This window comes from Schistocerca serialis, chromosome 1 (assembly GCF_023864345.2).
Source record: "Schistocerca serialis cubense isolate TAMUIC-IGC-003099 chromosome 1, iqSchSeri2.2, whole genome shotgun sequence".
NCBI classification, from domain to species: Eukaryota; Metazoa; Arthropoda; class Insecta; order Orthoptera; family Acrididae; genus Schistocerca; species Schistocerca serialis.
This window is the reverse complement of record NC_064638.1, coordinates 767,838,621-767,861,492: the sequence shown is the minus strand read 5'-3', so window position 1 is coordinate 767,861,492 and position 22,872 is coordinate 767,838,621. Positions and strand designations below refer to the sequence as shown.

Below are 22,872 nucleotides of genomic sequence, written 5' to 3'. Positions count from 1 at the left end.
TAAACAGAACTGGCAGTGCATCACCCAGCCACTCTTAAAAACTATTACCATCGCATTCATGTTAGGAATTTAGGAGAAATCAGATTAACTGCTCTACTACATGTGTAATAGCAATAAGGCGAATTATTTTCTTCTTAAATTAAAATCAATGCTGCATTTCAGCTATAAATGAGGAAAACTGTGTCAATTCCACCCCACACAGTGTGTAATAATAGAAATTCGGCGTCCTGCCCCAGTCACGTGACTTAGATGTTGGTTTCAGTGTAATGACGTCACGTATAGTCTGTATTATCTGTGGTCTATGATGGATCTTATTCTCACGTGTATGTAGGTCCTTCACACATGGGCAAACGACCAAGTGGGAAGCACCTCTGAGAAATGGCGCGAAGTTCTATGTGAATTGTGTACCTCGCAGCTGCTCAGCTCGTCTCACAAAAGTTAACCCTGAAATATCTGCAATTTTCGGTAAGTATTATTTGAAGCTTTATCTCGGTTACACAATTTATCAAAAGCCATTCCTCTTCAGTTGTTGGAGCCCATAAGAAAGTAGAAATGAAATGAAAGTTTTAACTTTTTTTATTTAGTAATACAGGAAACAAGTGCCTTCAAACACTTATCCCCCAAAGAGTCATGAATTTCACACCAAACTTCTATTATCGGTTTAGACAGACTCGAAACTGATATACGATGTGCAAACGAAAGACTCTTGTAAGACTCGTCAGTCGCTAGAAATCGCAAAGTAACTGTTCGCCTGGAAAGGAATAAAATACGACAATTTTCAGCTAATATCGTTGAGCAAACAATCGTGTGAAAAAATATACATAAAAATTTAAAGTCTTGTTTTCTGATTGGCGAAATTGCTTGTCTCAGGGGAATGTTGGGCTCAATGAAGCATGACAGCTTGTCGAAAAAAGCTGCATCCATTCTCACAAAATGTTAAACTGTAGTGGATCCTCCAGCCTTAACTCCTTTATCAATAAGGATTAACAGTCCTTTTCCCCTTTCCTGCTTAGAAGCCACAGCCGAATCCAACAGCTTCTATTTTTGCCACGTCTTTCTTCCGATTTTTTTCTTTATGATGAAAGCCGCAGCTACGGTAATAAGACCAAGGCGATATCTTCTTTCATCCTTCTGAGCCTTGTCTTCTGAAAGTATTTAAACGGCTTTTATAACGAGTGTGTTTACACATGTGAGCGACGTGTAGTTTCATATAAACTGCGTGGAAACAATTAAATGCAGCACCGTAGTGACCGTCTAAATTACAAATAAACGTAATGCCCTTAAAAATGATATAAAACACCCGAAAGTCTCGAAAGTGAACTAAAGCCGCCAATTCACCTGCTAGAAGTTGTCAACAAGCACAGCAAACGAGTAAAGCAGAAGACGTGCCGTATAAACGTTTTTTTTTTTTTTGTGGTTGGACGTTCTCCCGCTTGTAGCGCTGCAGTAGGCAACGACTTTCTTGTGAGAGTCACACGTCTAGTGTAAAACGGGTTTATGGATTCTGATTCTTGCGACTAAATTCCTGGCGTCATGTACTCAGTGATTATTCTCTCTCTGTTATGGTCTGTGTGATTCATCTTTGGCCAGCGCAGTTGCTTCAAAATTCCACTGCAAGATGGCGAAAGTGTCGCGTCTGTGTAGCTTCGTGTGACGTCACGGTCAGACATGCAGTAGTTTTGATGTTCAAATCTGGGTAGGGTGTTGGGCTGAAAGTTGCAGTTAGTGTGTGGCTTCGTTTTATTGTGATTTGTTAGCATAGTGCAGTTTCGAACGTATAATGAATTGTGTTTTTTACTCGTGAGACGTCATGTTCCGTTGCATACCAATATTTAAAGGGTGTAATCGGCAGGTTGAATATGTTGACAAGCGTCACTGTTCACTACCGAATGTCCCCGAAGACATCTTGCGATACTCACGGAGTCTGGAAGAACTTTTACTCGATGCTAACCATATCCGCGATCTCCCAAAGGTTAATATCATTAGAGTTACGGCAAATAAGTAGGCAGGAGACCTATGTGTTACACAGAATGGTGGAGTCATGAAGTGTTTCTTGTTTCAGAACTTTTTTCGTCTGCATCGACTGAGAAAACTAGGATTAAGTGACAATGAAATTCATCGGTTACCTCCAGATATACAGAATTTCGAGAATCTTGTCGAATTGGATGTTTCCAGAAATGGTAAGTTTGATTAAGAATTCTCACGTTCGAAGTGTTTATGTTCTCTTACGCACAGGTGTCACTATTATCGGCTTGTTTATGTTTGGGTTTGGCCAAAAAGACAGTGATTCCATGTCTGTTCAATAGCATCGTCCGTTTATTTTTGTTTGTTAATAATAAAGACCGACAGTAAATAACTAGGTCACATAGTAATTGAAATTTGATCCCATGTTATTTTATCATAGATACAGTTGAGCCTTTTCTAAGCAGTAAGTAATTTTCAATACTGATGATTACACATTGGAAATTTGATTATGTTGTACTACCGATTGCTTCACTATTTATCTTTGTGAAAATGGTGGTGATGCCTCTAATGCCTAAGACGTCGGTGTAATGACGAATTGTTAAATCCTGTTGGCAGATAACTGCGTAGTGACATAATACACACAGATTTTCGTTATACGTCGCAGTATGATTATCCTATATAACAGTAGTTTTTCGTTCGTCATTCATGGTCAGTGTTTATGTTTTTAACAGTATTTTCCCTATCATTAATCACTTCTCAACACCCCTGTACAATATTTTATAGGTGAGCCGGAAATGTACGCGTGTTTCAGAATAATACTGAAATGTTATGCAGTTGTTTGTTAATAACTGACCTGTTTGGCAGCCTGTAGTGCTTACGCTCATATTTTGTGACACAAAACTTGTAGTTTTGATGTTCAATTACATAGTGTTGTCTTCAGTGACATTTGATACTTTTAACCTTAGGATATCATACAGTTTAGAGACTGTGGCTGCTGTTGTTAGTTAGGCGTATATTAGGCAAGACTTGTCACATTTCTTCAAAATTACTCCCATCACGTAGTCAGGCAACAGCATCTGTGTAATATTTCTTTGCCCAGTGACTTAAATGTGATTGTAACAGTCCTTGAATTATCTGAAACTTCAAACTAATGCCAGATAGTGGTGTTAGATCTTCTGAGCATTAAAACTGAAACTCCGAAGTTCTCTATCATGCATGTCTGGTGCAACTGTCTCTCTTGAAATGAAGTAGCTCTTTCTTCCACAAGTGAAATGTCACATGCCTAGCCAGATTAACAATCCAATCAATAGGACAAGTAACTCCTGAATTCTGAAAATCACTTAGAATAATGATTTAGGTGTATATTCATGTATATGATACATGAAGACTGCTATTTCCATAGTGAGGGTAACTGCTTGTGAGAAAAGTTGTAACACATGTATGAAAATCAAGATAAAATATGTTGACTCCATATCAGGGAGGGCCACTACAGGACATCAAGGGTAGTGCAAACTGACAAATCAATCTTGCTGCCCCACAGTAGAAAATCTTAGTTGGTGGGCACTTGAAGAGAGATGCCAAATATTTTATAAAACTTCTTTTTCCATCAACAGTGGACTTACAGTTATTAGAGAAAACATGTACTACTGTATTGGTCAGTTAGTGTGCTCACTGTGATTTATGGACACCTAACTTGGCCAATACAGATCATCTCGCCAGTAGTGGATTTTAAAAGCAATTGGCTTGTTCTATTGATCATTTGCCATAAAGATAAAAGGGCAGATGTTAAGACAGACCCAGCTCTGTGTAACAGTTAATTGATGACAAATTTCAATTTTGTTACATACTTGTTCTGCCTTCCCAAACTGCGAGACAAGTCCAAAAATGAAGAAAATTCGTGATCTGCTATGGCATTTGACTGCAGCAGAGCATGTACAGCCTAATTTACTAAGAAAATTTGCTTCGTGGTCTGCTAATAGATATATAAAAGTTGTTTGTGTCATTCATTTGGAAAGTGTACTGTGATAGCAAAAGCATGGATATGGAACAGATTTATCTGAAAACTTCATGTCTGAATCAGAATGTGTAAAAGCAAAATGGTGTATCAAGGATTTATTTTTATTTCTTTGATAATATTGTGGGCTGTAGGCATACTGGTAGCCTACACATTTCCTGGAAGAATGTTGTTGCTCTCTTCACCTGTATTGAAATAATTCAGTCAAATATTATGAGGTTGTAGGTAGGAAAGATGATGCCGGTGAACCCTAAAAGTATTCTGAACATTTACTACAGTGACCCAAATTGGCAAAATAATTGCTTCATTCGCTGATATGAATCTAATACAGACACAACGCAAATTCAATATTTTCACACAGGCTGTATTGCAAAAAAAACATTTTATTAAGGCAATTCCAACTGCAAAGCCTTTAGAAAATTGTTTATATCATTCTTTCTTTATTGAGGCTATGGTGCCTGGCAAGCAGAAAGCCGTGAATAGTGGTCCTTACCATAAACTGTTTTATAACCACTGCCTTGTGTGCTAGTGCTGAAATGTGCAATGTTTTAATTTGATGAACCTATCTCATTCTAGAAAGTTTTCTTTGGGGCACTGATGTTATTTTAATTTAGGTCAGTTTGATCTATGGCAAATTCATGTGGATCAGTTGCTTGATTGGCATTTTCTTTATGTAGTTTGTTCATGTTGTGAGTCATTTGTTACCAGATGTTGTCGAGAACAGCTGCATAGTTTATGACTAAGTAAGATGGTGCCTTTGAAACATGAGCCTAACTTTGAATTCATTGCAGCCAAATTGTTTAATTTTTTTCTATCGTTTGACTGAATATGTCTGGTTACTTTAACAAGACTGTTCTAATGACAGTAATGCTATATTGGTGTAGTGTCTTCCGTTGGCCAAAGTAAGTGTTCACAGTTGCCTGCAGCCACTCTTTTCTTGGTCATTATGTAGGTACTCGCAGGGATGAAGTTGGTCGAAATATTTATTGTAACAGAAAATGAACACAAGTTTGATGAAAATATTTCACAATATCCCCAATATTCACATCCACATTGATTTTATCTGAAAGATTTTTGTGGCAAACTGATGATGGGTGCATGGTGCAACTTGGATAAATTTGTGTTGTCCTGTTTGAAAAGATATTATTAGCAATGAACATTGATTAGGCCTTGAATGAAAAATTTAATAAAAGAAGCCCATATTGTCACCAGAAGAAAAGGTCTTCTTTTATAATTTTATTCACAAAATAAATCAGAGATCATATATCTTTATTGCTGTATATGGTTTCAGCAGATAAAAAATGAAATTGTTTTGAATTTATTTATTGTAAACAACAAAAGATGCTTTTGTATTTTCATGAGGTTTGTAATGTTGTGTGGTAAACAGTTTGTGTTTTCAAAGACTGCTTCATTATTATTATCATCAACTCACTTGAGTTATTTGTGTCATTACTAAGCACATCATCAGTGTTCGCATCCTGATACAATAAACTTGTTAAGCCACGTAAGTACATAAAGTCCGGGAACACTTTCAATTATTTATTGCGCAAGAAGCAAACATTGTACAGATACCATACTCGTGTCATTTTGAATGGAAACCCTGAAGGTTTTTGTTTATGTATGGAGTGAGCTTTCCGTGTGTTGGGAGTTCGACAAGAACAAGTGTGCTATAGCTGTTCAGCGGATGTTTAGAACCAAGTACGGTAAGAAGCCACCAAAGGAAGGCCATTTACCATAGGCACAACAAATTCGTTAAGAGTGGTTGCTTGTGCCCGCCAAAGAGAAGCAGAGGTCCCAGTGTGAGTGGATGCGGAGCTCGTACGAGAGACATTCATGAGTCCAAAGAAACCGGTGCGTCGTGCATCCCGTGAACTCGAAATGGCTCCAATGACAGTGTGAAAAGTCCTGCAACAGAAGCTGTCTATGAAAATTATCAAACTGGAGCCAGTGCAGAAGCTGAATGACGACGTAAAAGACAAGCGTTTTTGAGTTTTGTTCGCAGTTGCAACAGCTGAATGAGGATGGCATTGTTGATCGCTTAGTTTTTAGCGACGAAGCCACTTTTCACACTAATGGGAAAGTGAACAGGTATAATTGTCGAATCTGGGGTACAATGCATCCACACGAATGCATTGAATTTAAGCGTGATTCCCCAAAGGTAAATGTTTTTTTCTGCTTTGTTAAGTCGAAAACTGTACGGGCCATTCTTCTTCGCCGAGAGCACTGTCACTGGATATTCCTATTTGGACATGTTGCAACAATGGCTTATGCCTCAAATGCAGTGTGACTCTCCGTTCATCTTTCAACAGGATGGGGCTCCATCCCATTTTCATCGTTAAGTTCAAGGGTACCTTGACACGGAGCTGCCACATCGATAGATCGACCGTACTACATAAGGGGACAGGTTTTCATTAAATAGCCTCCTCGATCACCAGATCTTATTCCACTTGACTTTTTTCTGTGGGAACACATTAAAGATCTGGTGTATGTACCGCCTTTACTACCTGATGTAGCAGAGCGCCTGGAGAGAATACGGGAAGCGCCTGCCACAGTGGACTTAACGCCATGCTGGGACGGGTATGACAAAAGAATTCGATTACCGTATTGACGTCAGCCGGGTCACTTATGGTTCGCATATCGAATGTTTGGAAAAAAAAAGAAAAAAAAGTTAGTTTCTCTTCAAAATGCAGTACGTATGGCATCTGTACAATGTTTAGTTCTTGTGCAATAAATAATTGATAGTGTTGCTGGACTTTATTATTTACACCTTGTATAGAGTGGTAAGGGAGTTCCCACAAACAGATAATAATTTGGCTTCTCAAGTGAAGTTACTATGACTGTAGTTAAATTTGCTCATAGTTTTCAGTGTAAAAGTTCTGATGTACCTAACAAATTACATCGACTTCATTACATAATTTTAATTATGATGTATTCACTAAACGCGAAAATAAAAGTATTCTTGAAAATAAATGATTATTTATAACATAAGCAAGTCCTGAAATTGCGGGCAGTATTTCGGAAACTACAGGTATATTTGCTCAGTTTTACTGTTTACTTTTCTCCAAATTAAGACTAACTTGTGTCATTTAACATAAATTATTGTTACAACATATTGCCTATACAAAGCTGTCAGATGACACGTCTTGAAATGAAATTCGGAGCATTAATTGCACGGTTGCGTGTAGCTAAATAGATACAGAGAGTGGAGAAGCAGAAGAGTGTGGTGACACGCTGTCACTGATATTTTCGTTTTCCTCCTCTTGGGAGCCCCTATAATTTGATAAACCTTTCAACGTTGACTTTATTTCCACATGCCAAAATTTGTGTTTCAAAACTAGACTCCTTTTGTTCGCTTATTTACCTTGTTCATGAAGAAGGCTGGTATAGTGTGATGGATGTGCAGGTGTCAGCCTTAAATCTGAGATTCCGAGCTGTAGTTATATATTGTGAATTATGATTGTGGTTTGTATTCCAAATATTATTTTCCTGTGTTATGATGTTTCTTACATAGGTAGAATGCACAGGCGTACCTCACACTAATTTGAGCCCATTCTGAATACAATCATTAATACATTGTAACTAACTTTCGAATTGTTAACACCTATACTAAGCGTAGGGTTTATTTCGCAGTTGTTGTGCGGCACACATAGATATTATCTCGATGCAATCCTACAGTTTAAGATCAGTAAGGAACGAATTTCATACTTTCTGGCTACACGAAGCTCAAAGATGCGGTGAAAATGAAGCGGAGCAATTACTTCTTTCGCTGAATGAAACAACTTTGGCATGTGTGTTGGGAGACTATGAAGCGAATGTTCTTACAAGGGAACCTCCCCATCGCACCCCCCTCGGATTTAGTTATAAGTTGGCACAGTGGATAGGCCTTGACAAGCTGAACACAGATCAATCGAGAAAACACGAAGAAGTTGTGTGGAACTATGAAAAAAATAAGCAAAATATACAAATTGAGTAGTCCATGCTCAAGATATGCAACATTAAGGAGAGTAGCAGCTTAGTAGCGCTGTGGTCCTGTGGTTAGCGTGAGCAGCTGTGGAACGAAAGATCCTTGGTTCAAGTCTTCCCTCGCGTGAAAATTTTAAATTTTTATTTTCAGACAATTATCAAAGTTCAGGCACACACACACACAATCAACTTCGCTCTCCAAAGTTCCAGGACATGTTCAGATTTGCTTGGATATATGCAGGATTCGACGGTGTACACACGGAAAAATTTGAAAACGTTAAAAACATATGTTTTGACAGGGCACAGGGAAAAGTGTGCGACTGTGAAACTGTTGCATTCATTTGTTGCAGTTTATGAGACATACTCTTGTGATTTCATTACTTTTTTGGGAGTGATTATCACATCCATAAGAAAACCTAAATCGGGCAAGTTAGAAGAATCTTTTTGCCCATTCGCCAAGTTTACAAGTTAGGTGGGTCGACAACATATTCCTGTCATGTGTCGTATAGAATATATCAGACGTGTTTTCCTGTGGAGGAATCGGTTGACCTATGACCTTGCGATCAAATGATTTCGGTTCCCATTGGAGAGGTACGTCCTTTCGTCTACTAATCGCACGGTTTTGCGGTGCGGTCGCAAAACACAGACACTAAACTTATTACAGTGAACAGAGACGTCAATGAACGAACGGACAGATCATAACTTTGCGAAAATAAAGAAAGTAAACTTTTCACTCGAGGGAAGACTTGAACCAAGGACCTCTCATTCCACAGCTGCTCACGCTAACCACGAGACCACGGCGCTCGTGAGCTCACACTATCCTTGATGTTGCCTATCTTTGGCATGGACTACTCAGTTTGCATAGTTTACTTATTTTTTTCATAGTTCCACACAACTTCTTCCAGTTTTCTCGATTGATCTGTGTTCGGTTTTTCAAGGCCAATCCACTGTGCCAACGTATAACTAAATCTGAGGGGGGTGCGATGGGGAGGTTCCCTTGTTAGTAAAGTAGGCCGTACAAAGTTATAACATGCCCTGCTGCGCTCATATGCCACCCCAGAACGTGAATTTTCCTCATTTTCGCCCTTTTCTTGGCGGCTTCGGGAGACAGTGCGAATATATAACGGAATTGCAATTTTCGTCAACCACATGTTGTACAGAGCTGGGTCTGTTTTTTAGCAACCGACCATTGATCTTCACTTTGGTAAATTGCATTTGCATGGGTAAACGATCAGGTCATGCTTAATAGGCTTCAATTATTTGTGTGTGGCATGTCTTCAGATATATTTTGTACTCTTTCAAAAAGTTAATCAGATTCTTTATAGAATGAAATATTGGGAGATTACTTGACTATACTAGGATTTCGGCTTGGCCTTCCTGATGCCCTAAGTTTTTGTCCAGATCTCCCCCTTTTCGGGTGTATGACTGGACTGTTTGTCGTACCGTTAGTCGCATAGCCCGGATATATACATGATCATTCACTACCAACAGCAGTTGGTAATGTGTGGGAAAAATTATCTGATCGTTCCTCGCGTTTTGCCCCAAACTGGAAGCACTGGCACAGTGAAAAGAACAGTGCCGATCACTAGTAACACAAGCACTATTCCGGAGTGTGTTCAGAGGGTACTGTTGTTTTCCCATAACGGCATGTCATGGCCCATTTATGCGAACGGAATTACGAAGGAACACGAAACATACACGGCTGATACTACCTGAGATCCTTGGCCCTGCATTGCATAAACTTCTTCTTTCTTAACGATAGTCCCCATTACTGCTTTAAGATTTTTTATTATTGTTTTAATCAGGAACACTGTTAAACTCAGTTGCCTGAAAGTTTGTGCAACTATTGGTAGACTTATTATCGCACCTGGGCTTAATCAGACGAAGAATTGGAGAAACTATGATCAATTTTATAATAATTTTCCCTTCACTAAATTTCGAATACTAGTCATCTTGAGATTGTTTAAATAATTCACTACAACCTTGTCCAGTAAATATTGACAAATTGGCTGTTGGGATTTGTCTCGGGTTCTTCGGCCGACTTTTGTTTGATAACTTTCCTGATGTTTCGCCAGCACGAATGGCTGGCATTGTAAAAGCTTCACCCTTCATTGCTCCTGCTGCTGGTGGTGGTGGTGGATGAAGCTTCGACAACGCAAGCCACTCGTGCTGCGAAACGTCGGCCGAAGAATCCAAGACAGACGCCAACAGGCAATTTGTCGACAAGTGGCCAAGAAAGCCTTAACAATTCAGTGTGTACTGTTTACTTCTCGTGTAACAGCGACATAATGAAAGAAGGTTGTATACGTGGCTGAGACCTGAAGACACTTGAAGGTTTCAGATTAATTATATGATGGCAAGACTCAGGCGTTGTTGAGAGTATAAGTGAGCATAGGCAACTATTGACTAGAACAGGGGAAATGAATGGAGTAGAAGACCAATAGGTAGCTTTGAGAGGTAAAATAGTGAAGGCAGCAGAGGATAAAATGGATAAAAAGACGAGGCCTGTTAGAAATGATTCAGTAATACAGGAGATAATGAAGTTAATTGATGAGAGGAGAAAACATAGTACAGTAACTGAAGCACTCGAAAGGAAATACAAATGTCTAAAAATGAGATTGACAGGAAGTGAAAAATAGCCAAGCAGGGACGGCTAGAGGACAAATGTAGTGATTTAGAAACATCCATCACTAGAGGAGAGAGAGATGACCCTACAGGAAAATTAGACACCTTCGCAGAAAAGGGAAGCAACTGTAAGCAGCTCAGATGGGAAACGAGTCCTAAACAAAGAAGGGAAAGTTGGAAGGAGTATATAGAGGGTAAACATGAAGTCAGTATTCTAAAAATGGGAGAGCACGCAAATGGAGATGAATGGGAGATGTGATACTGCGAGAAGAATTTGACAGAGCATTGAAAGATCTAAGTCGAAACAAGGCCTTGGGTGTAGACAACATTCCTTCAGAACAATTGATAGCCTTGGGAGAGCCAGCACTGACAAAACTCTACCCTCTGGTGAGCAAGAGGTATGAGACAGGCGAAATACCTTCAGACTTCAAGAAGGATATAATAATTCCAGTTCCAAAGAAAGCAGGCGCTGACATGTGTGTATGTTACAGAACCGTCAGTCTTAACAAGTCATGTTGCAAAATACTGACACGAATTCTTTACAGAAGAATGGAAAAGCTAGTATAAACCGACCTCAGGGAAGTTCAGTTTGTGATCCAGAGAAACATAGGCTGACTTGAGACAATACTGACCCTGCAACATACCTAAGAAGATTAGTAAAGATGGGCATACCCAAGTTTATAGCATTTGTATACTTAGAAGAAAAAGCTTTTGACAATGGTGACTGGAATATTCTTTGGAATTCTGAAGGTAATAAGGGTAAAGCACAGGCAACGAAAGGCTATTTACAACTTGTACAGAGACCAGATAACAAAGAAAAGAAATGTAAGGGAAGTAGTGGTTGAGAAGGGAGTAATGAAGAGTGGCAGCCAATCCCCGGCGTTATTCAATCTATACATTGAGCAAGCAGTAAGGAAACCAAAGAAAAGATTGCATTAGGAATTGAATTCAGGCAGAATAGATAAAAACTTTGATGTTTGCCTATGGCATTGTAATTCTGTCACACAGCAAAGGACTTGGAAGAGCAGTTAAACAGAATATGGATAGGTCTTGAAAAGAGGGTAGATGATGAACAACAACAAAAGCAAAACAAGGATAATGAAATGTAGTCGAATTAAATCAGGTAGCGCTGCGGGAATTAGATTAGGAAAAGAGATTTAGGGCCGTCCGTCTCACCCTCTCTGTGTGCAGACGACTTCTGCATTTCGTACTGCTGCACCAGTTTACTGGTGTTGCTGAGTGGCGCCTCCAGGGAGCCATCCACGAGGCACAGTCATGGGCTCTAGCGCACGGCTTTCAATTTTCGGCAGCAAAGTCGTATGTTATGCACTTCTGTCGGCGTCGTACCGTTCATCCGGAACCAAAACTTTACCTTACTGACGATCCCCTCACTGTAGTGGAGACTTATCGATTTTTAGGACTGGTTTTCGACGACCGATTGAATTGGTTTTCTCACCTTCATCAGCTTAAGCGGAAGTGCTGGTAGCACCTCAATGCCCTCCGCTACCTGAGCAACACCAACTGGGGTGCAGATCGCTCTACATTGCTGCAGCTCTACAGAGCCCTTTTTCAATCCCGCCTTGACTATGGGAGTCTGGTTTATGGTTCGGCGGCGCCCTCAGCGTTGAGATTATTCGTCCCAGTACACCACTGTGGCGTTCGACTAGCGACGGGAGCTTTTAGGACGAGTCCGGTGACGAGGCAGAGGCTGGAGTCCCTCCATTGTAGGTCAGGCGCGCACAACTGCTCGCCAGTTACGTTGCCCACGTTTGTAGTTCTCCTGCGCATCCGGATTACCGCCTCCTTTTCCCACTCACGGCGGTTCATCTCCCGTATCTGCGGCCCAGGCCAGGGCTTCCAATTGGAGTTCGCGTCCGATCCCTTCTATCTGAACTCGAGTCCTTGCCTTTACCACCAATACTCGAACTCCAATAGCTTACACCTCCATGGTGTACACCTAGACCGCGGCTTCGCCTGGACATTTCATATGGCCCAAAGGTCTCAGTTCACCCCACGATTCTCCGCTGTCACTTCATCTCGATTCTTTGACATGTAACGAGGCCATGAAGTGGTTTACACCGATGGCTCGATGGCTGATGGTCACGTCGGCTTCGCGTATGTCCGTGGAGGCCATATTGAACAGCATTCCTTGTGCGATGGCTGCAGTGTTTTCACTGCAGAGCAGGTGAGTGTATCTCGTGCTCTTGAGCACATCTGTTCCTGCCCTGGGGAGTCGTTTCTTCTGTGTGTTGACTCCTTGAGCAGCCTACAAACTATCGATCGGTGCTACCCTCGTCATCCTTTGGTGGCGACCATCCAGAGGTCCATATATGCTCTGGAACGGTCCGGTCGTTCAGTGGTGTTGTGTTGCTCTCAAGACACGTCGGAATCCCAGGCAACGAACTTGCTGACAGGCTGGCCAAACAGGCTACACGGACACCGCTTATGGAGATCGGCATTCCAGTAACTGACCTGCGTTCATTTTTACGTTGTCCGGTTTTTCGGCTTTGGCAGACGGAATGGCATAGTCTCGGTACGCAGAACAAACTGCGTGCCGTTAAGGAGACTACGAATGTGTGGCAGTCCTCCATGCGGTCCTCTCGCAGGGGCTCTGTGGATCTCTGCCGGCTCCGCATTGGCCACGCTTGGACGACCCAGGGTTACCTCCTGCGCCGTGAAGACCCGCCTCACAATCAGTGCCGATGCGGCGCCCGGTTAACAGTGGCCCATATTCTGGTGCAGTGTCCCACTTTGACTGCCCTGCGACGAAATCTTCGGCTAGCGGACTCGTTGCCGCTAATTGTATCTGACAACGCCTCATCGGCTGATTTAGTTTTAAGTTTTATTCGTGAGGGTGGGTTTTATCATTTGATCTAAATTTTAGCGCATGTCCTTTGTTCCTCTGTGTCCTTCACCCTAGTGCTTTTAGGGTGGAATTTTTAATGTGTTGCAGAGTGGCTGGCTTCTCCTTTTTATTCTCACGGTCGGCCAGCCATAGTAATCTGTTTTGTCGTTCTAATCTCTTCTAACTGTTTCTTGCGTTTCTGTGGTTTTCTTCTCCCCTTTTTTCAATTTAAGTGTTTGTTGTCCTTACATCGTTCTTGTGGTTTTTCCTTTCTCTCCATTTTGTGTTGTCAGTCTTGCTTGTTTTATTCTCACCCTTGTGACATTGTTTTATTCTGAACAAGGCACCGATGACCTAGCAGTTTGGTTCCTTCCCCCCTCTTTTAAACCAACCAAAGGAGATTTAAAGTAGTAGATCAGTTTTGCTGTTTGGGCAGCACAGTAACCGACGATGACCGGAATAAAGAGGATATAAATTGTGGACTGGCCACGGAACGAAAAGCGTTTTTGAAAAAGAGAAATTTAACTACGAATATAGATTAAATGTTAGGAAATCTTTTCTTAGAGTATTTGTACGGAAGTGAAACATGGACGATAAACAGTTTAGACAAGAAGAGTATAGAAGCTTTTGAAATGTGATGCTACAGAAGAATGCTGAATATTAGAGGATGTATCATACACTTAAGGAGGAGGTACTGAATGGAACTGAGGACAGAAGAAATTTGTGTCACAACGTGACTAGCAGATGGGATTCGTTGATAAAACACATTCTGCGTCATCAAGGGATCACCAGATTTGAAATGGAGGGGGGGGGGGGAGGTAAAAGTGATAGAGATAGACAAAGAGAATAACACATGAAGCAGTTTCAGAAGGACGTAAGTTGCAGTAGTTATGCGGAATGAAGATGCTTGCACAGGATAGTCCTGCATCAAACCAGTCTTCAGACTTAATATTACAACAACAACAACAACAACTACTACTGCTGCTACTACTACTACTACTACTACTACTACTACTACTACTACTATCTTTATCAAGTTCGAATAATCTGTCTTTTCTTTTTAATTCGATCCCTGCCTAGTCTTTGTCGAGAACAAAAATGTAGTTTTTTTTGTTGTATGGCTTTCAAAGGCCATAGTGCTGAGTGCAGACTAAAATGCAATTACCGTACATTGTAGTTGAGAAAAATAGTATTATATTGTGGAAAATTATTTTCTAGTGATTTTCAGCTCTGATTATTAGTTATACCTGTGAAATCCAATCGGTTGGGTGAGGAAAGGAGGGAAGTCTTTGTCAGTTAGTTGCGCGACACTGAGCTCTTACAGACAAACTCTCATTTTGCAGAGAATGTGATATTTTCCTTCGCTGCTGGCAGCCACACACAACTATATATTATGTTTATGCAGTGAACAAAGAAATACTTTACGAAGTCGACACTACAGGGGAAAATGAGAGAGCACAACTGTTGCGAAATTGATTTCTCAATCGGAATCTTGTCATTCACAGGTATCAGATCATAAATCAAGATCAATGGGGAGCATTGATACGTCTATTGCATAAACTGTAACAGTTCTGTTGACAATAACTGCAATCGTACCATCGCGTCTGGAGTCTTTGTTCACACTGTGTTAGCACACGGTTTTATTACTTACATATGTTTGTTTGTCGGACAGGTTTCCTTACGACACAAAGACGCAACTGCTTGCCAGATGTTCGTTTTGTATACTGTAGTTGGATATGATTTTGTCATGACGTTAAAAGAACCCAGTCAGTTATGTGTTCCTCAACTGTTGGCGCCGTTGCCCTTCATGCGGCCCAGATATTTGACAAATGAACTTCGCGACTAACGAGAAGTAAATCGTGGTCAAAGACCAAGCAAATAATTTCTGGTCTATCGTCGTGCCAACAATGGCTCTTTTGCTATTAGACACAGAACAGGTATCTCTATAAGGTACCGTCATCGAAAGTAAGAAGAAAATCGCTATGATTGTGTAAAACCAGTGGGTTTCTCTACATGAAGGCCCTATTTCAATAGTTGTATAGCTCCAGTTTTGTTCATTTAGAGATACTGATGTTTAAATATAACTGAGTGAACAGAAGAAAACGGTAAACCTTGCAACAAGCAATGGACTGCAATATTTTAGGTATCTCATTCACAGAATTGTCATCAGTCTGTTATATTTATGCCTCAGTATCCCGAAATAAAACAAAATTCAAGGTATGCCATTATTGAAGTAAGGCCTTCGTATACAGAGCGACCAAAAACAAGTAGTTCACAAACCGACATCTCACATTGGGCATGCAACAAGGATCAGTAATCACACAGGAGAAATTTGGGATCGCTTGACACCACGAGACGGCACTGCGGTCATGCGAGGGCGTTGCTGTACAAACACGAGCGGAGCGCACGGAAACCGTCGCTATTCACGCCGTGGAGCTTGGGAGTAACATGGCTGGCCACATGTAGCGCGCTATGGCTGAGGTGTATTTGATTTATGGCACAGCCAACTGCAGTGGGCGAGAAGCCGTGCGATTGTCATGCGAAATACCACGATCGAAAAGTGCCGAACCTTGTATCGCCAACGAACAACACAAACAGTTGCGGCGGAAGGGAAAGGAAATCGGCCTTGCCCTTTCAAAGGAACCATCCCGGTATTTGCCTGAAGCGATTTAGAGAAATCACGGAAAACCTAAATTGGGATGGTCAGAAGCGGGTGTGAACCTTCGTCCTCCGGAATGCTAGTCTAGTGTGCTAACCACTGCGCCACCTCGCACGGCCCGTCACCAAGTACACGAGGTGTATCCTGAGCCACTGATATGCCCCAGTCGTCCGTCTGGCGCCGTTTACATTGACGGACTGCATCCGTTTCATTCCCAACGCGTCTAGGCTTTGCAATCTGGGGACTACAGCAAGCGCATGGGATTTGCGCGGTGATTTCTGAAGGAATCTTCTACTTACCGAAGCTTTACAGCGGGTGCCCTCTTCACAGACGAAGCTGCGTTGTTACTCGAGGGTGTGATGAACGTTTACAACGTGCATACGTAGGTGCGGATATGAACCCACATGCTACAGGTACGCATGCCCCACAACGCATATTTACCGTAACGTGTTGGTTTGCATCGTGAGGGACTGTTCAATTGGGGTGTACACTCTCTCGGGCCGACTTGATGGTCGCACTTCTCTCGTATTCCTGTGAGAGATTCTGCGGGCCATGCTGAATGATGTCCCCATGACTCCGTCGCCGCATTCGATTCCAGCACAGAACGCCCGCGCATTTCAGCAGACAAGTGAGAGCACGTATGTAGGCAACCTTTCCCAGGCGGTGGATGGCCGAAATGGCCAACAGCGTGGCCACCACCACCCCGATCTGTCACCAATCGTCTGAAGAGAGAAAAAAAAATACTTTGAGCATCCCCTGTAGTTGGCGTCCACTTGTAGCATATGACTAAATAATTGCAACTCAATTTAGTAGCTCCGGATGGCATTTGCGACCCCCCAGTTCCTGTGTTATATGCACTACGAGCAAGAGGCGGCTGCATCGGTAGCAGGGTCTTTGTGGCGTGGACTAGGTGGTTTTTTTTTTAGGTTAGAGGGTCTCTAGGAAACACAGAAACGGCTTTAGTCTCAAAGGGTGCAGATCGAACATGGAAGAACGCAGATACAGGAGCCATAGATATAACAGTTATAAGTTGTTGTAACTGTGTAGGGAAAGTACCAGAGCTCAAAGTGCTAATAGAAAGCACTGATGCTCAAATCGTTATAGGCACTGAAAGCTACCTAAAGCCGGAATTTTTGCGAAGAACCCAACGGTGTTCCGAAAGGATAGACTAAACACAGTGTGCGGTGGCGTCTTTTTTGCTGTTACTAATAGTTGATCTTCTAGAGAAATGATTACGTATGTCACCTGTCTAGAGTCGTATCTAAACGTTTCAGGGGTCCTATAGGACTCCAACTGCGCACTCCCCACACCATTACAGAGCCTCCACCAGCTCGAACACTCCCCTGCTGACATGCAGGGGCCATGGATTCATGAGGTTGTCTCCATACCCGTACACGTCCATCCATTAGACACAATTTGAAACTAGACTCGTCCGACCAGGCAACATGTTTCCACTCATCAACAGTCCAATGTCGATGTTGACGGCCCCAGGCGAGGCGTAAAGCTTTGTGCCGTGCAGTCATCAAGGGTACACGAGTGGGTCTTAGGCTCCGAAAGCCCATATCGATGATGTTTTGGTGAATTATCCGCACGCTGACACTTGTAGATGGCCCAGCATTGAAATCTGCAGCAATTTGCGGAAGGGTTACACTTCTGTAATTCTCTTCAGTCTTCGTTGGCCCCGTTCTTGCAGCATCTTTTTCCAGCCGCAGCGATGCCGGAGATTTGATGTTTCACGGGATTCCCGATATTCACGGTACACTCGTGAAATGGTCGTAAGGGGAAATCCCCACTTCATTGCTACCTCGGAGAAGCTGTGTCCCATCGTTCTTGCACCGACTATAACACCACGTGACACTCACTTAAATCTTGATAACCTGCCATTGTAGCAGCAGTAACCGAGCAAACAACTGTGCCAGATACTTGTTGTCTCATATAGGCGTTGCCGACCGCAACGCCGTATTCTGCCTATTTACATATCCCTGTATTTGAATACACATACCTATAACAGTTTCTTTGGCGCTTCAGCGTAGTAATAGCACGCTTCTACGTTCATAGATAGCGTGCAGCCATGTCTCAAATATGTGGTGGTTAAGTTTCCGAAATCGGACTACAGATGTTCAGTGCTGTCACATACAGAACGATGAGAGTTCTTTTGGTATGATGGCCAGTTTCTTTCGGTGGCTTTCGGAGTGTAGATGGCGTCGACAAGACCGCTGAACTCTCAGATTTGGATTTGAGACGTACAGCTGCGCCAACAAGAGCGCAGTGCGTGCTGAGGACATAGGTGCTGTGGCATGCCGTCTGTTCGTTTCTTAGTAGTGGCTGCCGCCCTTTAAGTCATGTGCTTCCAGTCGGCGCTCAGCTCGGCTGTGTCCTAAGTGCGACGTCTGGCGGCACAGATGCCGTGCCGCGGGTGGTCGCGTTAGTGGTGCACTGTGGACTTTCTGAAGCAGAGACCTGTGATGCCATGGTCACTATGTGTCTCGTCATGTGCCACACAGTTATTTTGATCATTTCCAGTTCAACCAAATGAGTTTGTGCGTTGATTCAGCTCTGTCGATGAGAGTCTCATTACCCATATACTGCCAGAAGTGAAACAGCAATTGGTGAACCCAGTGACACAACGCCAAGAAGGAGGACAAATCTTTTTCCTCTGCTCTAAAGGTTATAGTCAGTGTTTTCGGGAATGTAAAAAATGTTTTCTCATTATTAAATTTCAAAGGGCGAAACAGATTTCAGCGAATACCATGCAAGTCGTGTGGACCAACGGCCTGAGAAAAAAATCATATAAGGAACGTTGCAAAAGAAGAAAATCATATTTCTTCAACACAGTGCACCAGAACACGTAGGTCCTGGTAAATTGAAAAAGTGGTCATTTTAAGCAAGGAGTTGTCGGAACTTAACGTTCTGTTAGCTGTATTCTGTGTGCTGTCTTCGCACATGGAGTATTTTATGGCTGAAAAACGGTCTTAGTCCAATGAAGAGGTCGTTGTTGTTGTTGCTGTTGTTGTAGTCTTCAGTCCGAAGACTGGTTTGATGCAGCTCTCCATGCTACTCTATCGTGTGCAAGCCTCTCCCTGGTTTCCCTCTATGATTTCTACCCCCACACGCTTCCCTCCAGTACTAAGTTGGTGTCCCTTGATGTCTCGGAATGTGTCCAACCAACCGATCCCTTCTTTTGGTCAGGTTGTACCACAAATTTCTCTTCTCCTTAATTCTATTCAGTATCTCCTCATTAGCTACGTGATCTGCCATCTAATCTTCAGCAGTCTTCTGTAGCACGAAATTCCAAAAGCTTCTATCTCTTCTTGTCTATACTGTTTATCGTCCATGTTTCACTTCCATACTTGGCTACGCTCCATACAAGTACTTACACTTAAATCTATACTCGAGTTAGCAAATTTCTCCACAGGAACGCTTTTCTTGCCATTGCCAGTCTGCATTTTATATCCTCCCTACTTCGACCATCATCAGTTACTTTGCATCCCAAATAGCAAAACTCATTTAGTACCTTACGCGTCTCATTTCCTAATCTAATTCACTCAGCATCACCCGATCTAATTCGACTACATTCCTTTATCCTCGGTCCCAGGGGAGGTTCGAGTCCTCCCTCGGGCATGGGTGTGTGTGTTTGTTCTTAGGATAATTTAGGTTAAGTAGTGAGTAAGCTTAGTGACTGGTGACCTTAGCAGTTAAGTCCCATAAGATTTCACACACATTTGAACATTTTTCAATTATCCTCGTTTTGCTTTTGTTTATGTTAATCGTATATCCTCCTTTCAAGATACTGTCCATTCGGTGCAACTGCTTTTCCAAATCCTTTGCCGTTTCTGCCAAAATTGCAATGTCATCGGCAAATCTGTTTCTTTTCTTCTCCATGGACTTTAATTCCTACTCCAAATATTTCTTTCGTTTCCTTTACTGCTTGTTCAATATACAGATAGAATAACATCGGGGATAGGCTACAACCCTGTCTCACTCCCTTCTCAACCATTGCTTCCCTTTCATGCCCCTTTACTCTTGTAACTGCCATCTGGTTCGTGTACAAATTGTAAATAGCCTTTCGCTCCCTCTATTTTACCCTCTGCCGACTTTAGAATTTGAAAGGGACTATTCCAGTCAACATTGACAAAAGCTTTCTCTAAGTCTATAAAAATATAATTCTGTATAAACGTAGGTTTGTCTTTCCTTAACCTCCCTTTTGTGAGATGTCGTAGCGTCAGTATTGACACGCGTGTTTTACTTTTCTCCGGAATCCAAGCAGATTTTCCCAGAGGACGCCTTCTACGAGTTTTTCCATTCTTCTGTAAACGATTCGTGTTAGTATTTTGCAGCCGTGACTTTATTACACTGATAGTTAGATAATTTTCACACCTGTCAGCACCTGCTTTCTTTGGAACTGGGATTGTTATATTCTTCAAGTCTGAAGGTATTTTGCCTGTCTCGTACATCTTCTTCACGACATGGAAGCGTTTTGTCACGTCTGACTCACTTAAGGCTATCAGTAGTTGTCATGGAATGCTGTCTGTGCCTGGAGCTTCGTTTCAAACTTAGGTCTTTCAGTGCTCTGTCAAAGTCTTCACATCATACCATATCTCCCATTTCATCTTCATCTATGTCCTCTTCCATTTCCATAATATTGCCCTCAAGTACATCGCCATGGTGTAGACCCTCTATATACTCCTTCCACCTTTCCGCTTTCCCTTCTTTGCTCAGGACTAGTTTTCGATCTGAGCTGTTAATATTCATACAGGTAGTTCTCTTTTCTCCCAAGGTCTCTTTAATTTTCCTGTAGGAGTATCTTACCTCTTGTGATGTATGCTTTTACGTCCTTACGTTTGTCCTCTAACCATTTCTGCTTAGCCATTTTTCACTTCCTGTCAGTCTCATTTTTAGACGTTTGTATTCCCTTTCGCCTGCTTCTTCATGTAGTACATTTTTTATATTTTCTCCTTTCATCGATTAAATTCTGTATCTCTTGTGTTAACCAAGGATTTCTACTAGCCCTCGTCGTTTTGCCTACTTTATCCTCTGCTGCCTTCACTTTTTCATCTTTCAAAGTTACCCATTCTTCTTCTATTGTATTTCTTTCCCCTGTTTTTGTCAATAGTTCCCTAATGCTCCCTCTGAAACCCTGTACAACCTGTGGTTCTTTCAGTTTATCCAGGTCCCTTCTCCTTCAATTGTTGCCTTTTTGCAGTTTCTCCATTTTTAATCTGTAGTTCATAACCAATAAATTGTGGTCAGTCTACATCTGCCCGTGGAAATATCTTACAATTTAAAATCTGGTTCCTAAATCTGTCTTACCATTATATAACCTATCTGAAACCTTCCAGTGTCTCCAGGCCACTTCCACGTATACAACTTTCTTTCATGATTGTTAAACGAAGTGTCAGCTATGATTAAGTTATGCTGTGTGCAAAATTCTACCAGGCAGCTTCCTCTTTCATTCCTTTCCCCTAGCCCATATTCATCTATTATTTTTCCTCCTACTCTTTTTCCCACTGTCTAATTCCAGTCCTCCCATGACTTAAATTTTCGGCTCCCTTAACCATCTGAATAATTTGTTTTATGTCATAATACATTTCCACAATCTCCTCCTAATGTGCGGTAAGGGGAATGTTTTGCGGTCGTTCCTGTACCAAAAGCTAGGTCGAAACAGAGAAATGTATGAGTTTGTTCGTTAACTCGAAAAGTGGATACGTTGAAAAGTAATTTTTTAAAACATAAAAGCACAATATTTCTCTGCCTGCACCATTAACAGTCCCTCTTAACGCCTTGCATGAACCATACAATTAATCACAATCTTATTAAATTAGCTTTCGTTGCTCTTTGTTTACAAGTAAGGAAAACAAAAAATGGTGTTAAATTTTTTGCAGTTCTAGATGATAATTAGTTCAAACACCAAAATTTTCAGAGTGCTGCTTGGCCTGCGTGTTGATACTAGACGATGTGATATGTAGTATTGGCAGAATAACAGAGCAATGACGTGACGTTCTTCGCTGTGGTTGGTCGTTGTCGGATATCGGTGGACTACTACAGAGAGGGAGGGAGGTAGTGGGAGTGGGTTGGGGGGGGGTGGGGGCGGAGGGGAGATGGCACGAGAGCCGCGCGGCGTGTGTGCAGACAGACTGGTGCCGGCGCTGCGCGGCGGCTGCCGCCTTTGATCGAATTAGAGGCGACAGCGGCAGCATGACGCCCCCGGGTGCGCGCTCCCTCACCCGGAAGGGCAGGGAGGGTGGCCGGAAGGCGGTGCCGGCGCACGTGCGCCTCGCTTGTCTGCACGTGCACACCGCGAGTCCTCTGCCAGCTCGTCACTGTACAAGAGCTCGTCGCGCTCGCATACCGCTAGTCCCTTTGAATAGGTACTCTAGTAATAGCGCCTTGCTGTTACGAGGCGATTGGCAAAATGGACTGCGTCTTCCCACGCTAATGACCCGCTCGGTATTGTTCACAGTTGGGTCACTTTATGTATCCGAAGGGACCTACAATTATCGTTATTCACGAACGGTAGCGCCAAACATGACTCCACATACAGTTTTCATAAGTAATTTCGTAGTACTTAAGCAATTTTTAAGCTATGGTATAAATTATATTTCCATTTTTTATGTCTGCAGTGTAGTTTCGGTGCAGCTTATTCTTTCCAAATTACACATTATCGCTCCAAATGCCACTCATGTGTAACTTTTTGTTATTTTTTCTTTAAGTGATAGAATATCCTGATGCTGGCAACGTTAATAATTGGCAGTCGTATTTCACTCGTAGTACGTTTTATGGAGTTCATCACTGGAGATAAAT

At 42.1% G+C, this 22,872-nt stretch overlaps 1 protein-coding gene across 9 annotated transcripts in view; it reads left to right on the top strand.

The window, feature by feature from the left end:
- Window positions 1-1,650: 1,650 nt before the first annotated feature.
- Window positions 1,651-22,872, top strand: part of LOC126482432 (protein lap4) — a 567,659-nt gene continuing 546,437 nt past the window's right edge. For 5 of the 9 annotated variants that reach the window (XM_050106531.1, XM_050106532.1, XM_050106537.1 and 2 more), the window contains exons 1-2: window positions 1,654-1,972; window positions 2,063-2,180. In XM_050106531.1, coding sequence (XP_049962488.1) covers window positions 1,811-1,972; window positions 2,063-2,180 — 280 coding nt within the window. In that variant the 5' untranslated portion in view covers window positions 1,654-1,810. Of the gene's footprint in view, window positions 1,973-2,062; window positions 2,181-22,872 lie in introns of all 9 variants that reach the window. The other 4 variants (XM_050106530.1, XM_050106534.1, XM_050106538.1 and 1 more) reach the window with 2 other exon arrangements.